At 50.0% G+C, this 6,093-nt stretch overlaps 1 protein-coding gene across 1 annotated transcript; it reads left to right on the top strand.

Moving 5' to 3' along the window:
* The first annotated feature begins 12 nt into the window (after nt 1-12).
* Nucleotides 13-4,924, top strand: GTPBP2 (GTP binding protein 2). The gene is made up of 7 exons (XM_054062513.1): nt 13-183; nt 822-1,041; nt 1,894-2,029; nt 2,441-2,499; nt 3,207-3,378; nt 3,647-3,811; nt 4,208-4,924. Exons 1-7 carry the CDS (start codon nt 66-68, stop codon nt 4,403-4,405), a joined length of 1,068 nt encoding a protein of 355 aa, XP_053918488.1. The 5' UTR covers nt 13-65; the 3' UTR covers nt 4,406-4,924.
* The last annotated feature ends 1,169 nt before the right edge of the window (nt 4,925-6,093 follow it).

Here is a 6,093-nt window from a genome sequence, read left to right as displayed (position 1 = left end):
TTCCTCAGGTGGTAAATTACAGTGACTCCCGAACAGCAGAAGAGATCTGTGAGAGTTCTTCCAAAATGATAACTTTCATTGACCTGGCTGGCCACCACAAGTATCTGAAAACAACCATCTTTGGCCTCACCAGCTACTGCCCAGACTTTGCTATGCTGGTGGTCAGCGCCAACACTGGCATTGGTGAGTGTTGCCCTGCCCGCACTGATTGAGAGCCATGTTTGAAGGGAAGTGGAGAATGCACAGAGTGGGTCCTTGTTAGCTGGGAACAGCTGTGAGGAAAAAAATATTAATCTGGAAGCCTCTACTGATTTCTTGTAAGCCAGTGCCTCTAAGTGCATGGGAGGGGAGCAGATCTTCGTACCAGCTGTTGACCACATTAAACTGTACCCTGGATAGAGAAGCTTTGTTTGGAATTTGAGGCTATGCTTGTCAGAAAAAAAAATACCCACCAAATCTTGGCATATTCTTAGGGGTGCTGAATCCTGAAGCCTTGTTAAAAGGCAGCTGGAGCTCTCCTGCATATTTCCTTGACGTTCTTTTGTCTGGTTTCTGGCAAACTGTAGCCCAAGAATGAAAACTATTGCATCTCTCTGGAGCAAACAGATCAGTCACAAAAATTCTTGGTGTTTTTTATTTTTCTGGACTGATACTCTGTTTTGTTTTAAAGAATAATTTTGCTTTTTTGTTGCTCAATAAACGAAGTGGTTAGGGTGAAATCTTTAGAGTAGGCTGTGGGAGACCAAGGAGACATAGCTGTCCCATAAAAAAAAGCAGTGGTGAACACCACTGTACTTAACACCCTCACTTGTCTCCTGCAGCAGGCACAACGCGAGAGCACTTGGGCTTGGCCATGGCCCTCAAGGTCCCCTTCTTCATTGTAATCAGCAAAGTTGACTTGTGCTCAAAAGCCACTGTGGAACGGACAGTGAAGCAGCTGGAGCGAATCCTGAAGCAGCCAGGTTGCAACAAGCTCCCCCTGCTTGTGAACTCAGATGATGATGCTGTTACAGCAGCACAGCAGTTTGCACAGTCTCCCAAGTAAGGGACCATTCCTTTCTTCTGCTGGGAGCAGGCGTTTCAGACTGGGCTGCTCTGTGGGGCTGGGAAAGGGTGACCATGGGGGATGCGACTGCATCTTGAACATCTTGGCTCCTTGTAAGGTTTCCTACCTATGCATTCTCCAAGAAAGGCATTTTCCTCTCTCAGACCTTCATCTGGGCTCCGAGAGCAGAAGGTGCCTGAGGCTGCACTGGAGTTATGAGGACAGGCTGAGAGAGTTGGGGTTGTTCAGCCTGGAGAAGAGAAGGCTCTGAGGAGATCTTATAGCCACCTTCCAGTACCTAAAAGGGCCCTACAGGGAAGCTGGGAAGGGACTGTTCACAAAGGCTTGTAGTGATAGAATGAAGGGGAATGGGTATAAACTGGAGAGGGGCAGATTTAGACTAGATATAAGGAAGAATTTCTTCACCATGAGAGTGATGAGGCACTGGCACAAGTTGCCCAGGGAAGTTGTGGATGCCCCATCCGTGGAAGTGTTCAAGGCCAGGCTGGATGAGGCCTTAGGCAGCCTGATCTAGTGGGATGTCCCTGCCCATGGCAGGGGCGTTGGAACTAGATGATCTTTAAGGTCCCTTCCAACCCTAACTATTCTATGATTCTATGATACTACTTCTCCACGATAGAAGTGTGAGTTGTCAGGGGATTGGCACCTCGACCAACCATTGAGGCACAGGTTACTGCAGAGTTGTGTCTAGCCCATGTGCCTTCCTGTTCTGGCTATTTGTCACTGTAGTCTCTGTCCTCTTGCTGGACTTCGTAGATTCAGAATCCCAGCTGCCTTCTGCAGCTGTGCTCTGACATTCTGCTTATGCCTCTTTATTTGTCTGACAGCATCACCCCAATCTTCACACTGTCCAGTGTTTCTGGGGAGAACCTAGATCTCTTAAAAGTTTTCCTCAACATCCTCCCTCCACTGACCAACAGTAAAGAGCAGGAAGAACTAATGCAGCAACTCACAGAGTTTCAGGTCTGTAAGGGTAGTTTGTTTCCAGTTCTGGTACTGTACTCATTGCTGTGGCATGTGACAAATACCTGGGTGCTCTGGACACTGTGGGGAGGGACGTGGTGAACTCCAGGACTATCGGGAGACTTTCAAGGAGCGGGTCCTCTCTTTACTTTAAAAAAGCCTGTTAGGCTGGGCTCTGTCCTAACCAAGAGATGCCCATCTTGGGGATAAGATCGTTTCTCTGTTTGCCACTTAAAAAGGCAAAGTTTCCTGTACTGGGAAAGTAGTGGGGGCTGGTGAAAGCTCAAAGATAGTGTCTGATGACCGGCAGAGAGCTCACCTCCCTCCACACAAAGGGCAGGCACCTTGTCCTCATTCTGTAGTGCTATTTTACAGCTGTCTGAGCAGTTTATTCTTGTTGCCATGCCGCAGGTTGATGAAATCTATACTGTGCCAGAAGTGGGGACTGTTGTGGGCGGAACTCTGTCAAGGTAAGTGAGGCCAGGCAGACAAGACTGATTGTGAATGGTTGCTAGAGTTCCTGTAAGACTAGAGTCACCTCCTGCAAGTGGAAGCAGTACGAGGCTCAGTTCTGACTGCTACTAGATGACTGAGCCAAGTGAGGGTAAAGCCCTCCAGGGTGTTGAGAGGTGGCTTAAGCAGACCATTACTCATGGGATGGCAAGCAGGAAGTCTGCTCTAAAGTTGCTGGTTAAGGAATGTGACCTGTAGCATGTTGAAGGGAAGCATGCTGGGAGCTAGAGTTGGCAGAGGTTAGCCGTGATCCCAAGATGTTGCTTTCCTCCTTCCTCAAGCAGCAGGAGGAAACATAGAGGGCAAGTGAGAAGGCAGCTGTCCCTCAGTGTTTGGGAGTGATCAGAGCAGTTTGGCTACCAGCGCATCCACGCAGAACAGGCAGTTTCTCCAGAAGAAGCAACACAGTGTGGCAGAGCACTCGGGACATGATGGCCCCTCTGTGAGGGATACCTGGTAGTCTTAGGAGTGATAGCGTGGCTTTTGCTCCTACTGTAGGAAATCCCTGTTCCCACCAGCTTTGCATCCTTGTTAGTTGGTTCCAGGTCAGAGTACAAGGACACATGCCTCCTTGGCCCTGGGGAGTTTGCAAAGGTTGATCTTGGAGGGTGACATTTCTTCATGTCTCCTGATGAACTGTGTCATGTTCTTCTGCCCTGGGCAGTGGGATCTGCCGAGAAGGGGAGAACCTGGTGGTGGGTCCCACTGACGATGGGAAGTTCCTTCGGCTGAAAGTGTGCAGTATACAACGCAACCGCTCAGCTTGTCGTGTGCTACGGGCTGGGCAAGCAGCCACACTGGCCCTTGGACCTTTCGACCGCTCCCTGCTGCGCAAGGTGAGCACTGCTGTTGGCAGGTTCCTCACTGGTCCAATAAGCAGAACTGAAGGCTTCCCCCATTGGTAAAATTGGAATGAAGTAGAGATATTTGCTGGAAAATTGCTGGAAGGGGAGGAAATGGCTAAGCCAAGAAATAGGATGAGTACAAGGCTGAGAATGGGATGCAAGCCCAAGTCACAGAGTGGAGATGCATTTGTGGTTTTGGGGGCTGTTCAGAAGCAAGAGAACTGGCTCTAATTGGTTTGAACTTTGCATTGTTGTGCAGGGCATGGTCATGGTGAGCCCAGAAATGAATCCCACTATCTGCTCAGTGTTTGAAGCCGAGATTGTGCTGTTGTTCCATGCCACAACTTTCCGGAAGGGGTTTCAAGTGACAGTGCATGTGGGGAATGTGCGACAGACTGCTATCGTAGAGAAGATCCATGGAAAGGTAAGCACAGGAATAAAGGAGAGGAAGATGGACCTCCCTGTGGGGCTTGTTGGGATTCTATTATGCCTTCTTTTAAAGCTAGTGGCTACTGGTGTCTTGAGTAGCTGTATCCCTTCCTAGAAGCGTGCTCCACCCCTTTACCCTGTCCATTTGGTTAATTTTCCTCCCAACATGTTAAAGAATTCCCTTCTCACAAAATAAGCAGCTGTGACGGACAGAAAGACTGTGAAGGGAGGTGGGCTCTCCATCCTCTAGAGCTTGTGTCTTCCATCTTCCCTGTAACGGGAAGAGCTCGAGCCATGCTGTCTGAGAGAGGAAACCTCCTTTGCCTCATCACCCCCATGCACCTCTCCTGCATGCATCCATTGAGTCTAAGCTCTCCCCTATTTTCTTCAGGACAAGCTGCGGACGGGAGAGAAGGCAGTTGTCCGTTTCAGGTTCATCAAGCATCCTGAATACTTGAAGATTGGAGCCAAGCTGCTTTTCCGTGAAGGAGTCACCAAAGGCATCGGGCATGTCACTGACCTCCAAGCCATCACCACCAAGGAAAACGGCCTGGAGGAGTCCTTGGGACCTGGACAGCTAAGCTTCTGACTACCACTAGGTCAGAGAGATCTCCATTCACCAGCACCTGGGGAGATGGATGGAAATTCGTGTGGCTCTTTAAGTGATGCCTGGAGCTGCTGCTGTCCTGTTCTGGCACGAGTATCCCTCCTCCACACTGTGAGATGGAGCCTGGGAGAGTTTCTCGCATTCAGTGCCATACATGAGGCAGAGTTAAGCATGTTCTCCCACATCGCCTGCAGCTTTTGTTACTCTGCCCTCCTTCAGAATAGATCAGAGGCACCTGTGGACTGGGCAAGCAAGTTCCTGGCTTTGTTTACTGTTTGCAAATTACTGTTGGAGGAGCGCAGAACCTTTGAAACCTAGCGTGAAGGGATATTTTTCCATCTCTGACACAATATCTGGTCCCATTTCTGCTTTTGGAGTACTGGGTTGATAACAGTCCTCTCTTGAGTTGTCCTGCAGCACATCCCTCTGGGCAGGGGATGGAAGAGGCCCTGCAACCCACAGCAGGGGCTTGGTTGAGCTCTCAAAAATGCGTTCAGGACACTTTTTTAACACCGTTTTATAATCTTGGTTGCTTTAATCTGTTGTGTGTCCATTGGTGTGTGGGTTTGCAATTACTCCAATCCGAGTATCTTAGTGTTGGGACAAGTGTTTCCGTTCCCCACTCACATATACACGTTCATTCAGCATCCTGCTTACTGACTCCTGGGAAGCTGTGGCCTGCTCTGAGTGATGCAGCCTCCTGATGTAATGGCATGAAGACAGAGTTTGCACTTGCATCTGTTCCTTGCGACAGCTGGGCAGGAGGTCACTCTGTGGAGCAGAGCAGGGCCTGGGCCTGTGCTGGCGTGTGCAGGTTTGTTTCCGTGGATGTTCAGCTGATGGTGTCATCTGCATGTTGGCAGCAGTGGTTTGCAGTGGGCTCCCTGGCATGGCTATTCCAGGGCCCAGCCCAGCTTGCTCCCCACATGCTTGCCCTTATGTGTGAGGAGGGCAGGCTTGTTATAACTAATACAGAAACAGGTGACTTCTGTTGTTTAGATGTGATTTGACAGTGGCGTGACTTTATTTCTGTTTCTCCTTGAGAAAGACTGGAATCCCAACCACTGGGATTGTTTGTCAGAGGAAAGCTGATGTTGCCAGCAAGGACTTTGTGCTCAAAAATTGGAGCACGTTTGTCTCCTACTCGGTGTCCTATAGCTCCCCTGTGTGAATGTTACTCCCGGCCACTCGGAACCTGGAGGGTGCAACAGGGGCTGCATAGCAGTATGTAGGCTTTTGGTTTTATTGTTGACTGACCAAATTACAAAATGTGGCTGTTGCAAGCAACAGGCCTTCAGCTGGCCTTGCCACATAGCACAGTGGCCTGCCAGCCCTGACCAAAGAGAAGGGTGAGGGCCTGTGATAGCACTTGGACATCCAAACAGCTCCTCTGCCATCCTAAGAGCAAGTTCTGCTGCTGGGCTGCTGGCACAGGCAGTGCCTGTGGGGCTGAGTGACCCATGCTGATCTGTGGGTGTCACAGAGCGTCATTTTCCGCAGGGCTGGTCTCAAGCAAGTGGAGAGGTGGCAGCTGCAACCCTGCAGAGAGCATGCTGAGGTGTGGGGAAGCCAGTGGAGATGTGGCATCAATGAAGGAATTCAGAGGTACCTTGGTGGTGACGGTAGTAACCTGTCCCTTCTGGGAAGCACTGACGCAGGCTGAAACTCTG

This window comes from Cuculus canorus, chromosome 3 (genome assembly GCF_017976375.1).
Source record: "Cuculus canorus isolate bCucCan1 chromosome 3, bCucCan1.pri, whole genome shotgun sequence".
Taxonomy (NCBI): domain Eukaryota; kingdom Metazoa; phylum Chordata; class Aves; order Cuculiformes; family Cuculidae; genus Cuculus; species Cuculus canorus.
This window is presented reverse-complemented; position numbering and strand designations above follow the sequence as displayed.

Coding starts and splice junctions, on each gene's coding strand:
- GTPBP2 (XM_054062513.1), top strand. CDS start 66: ATGATAACTTTCATTGACCTGGCTGGCCACCACAAGTATCTGAAAACA. Junction 1,042..1,893: donor CAGTTTGCACAGTCTCCCAA/GTAAGGGACCAT, acceptor TTTGTCTGACAG/CATCACCCCAATCTTCACAC. Junction 2,500..3,206: donor GTGGGCGGAACTCTGTCAAG/GTAAGTGAGGCC, acceptor TGCCCTGGGCAG/TGGGATCTGCCGAGAAGGGG.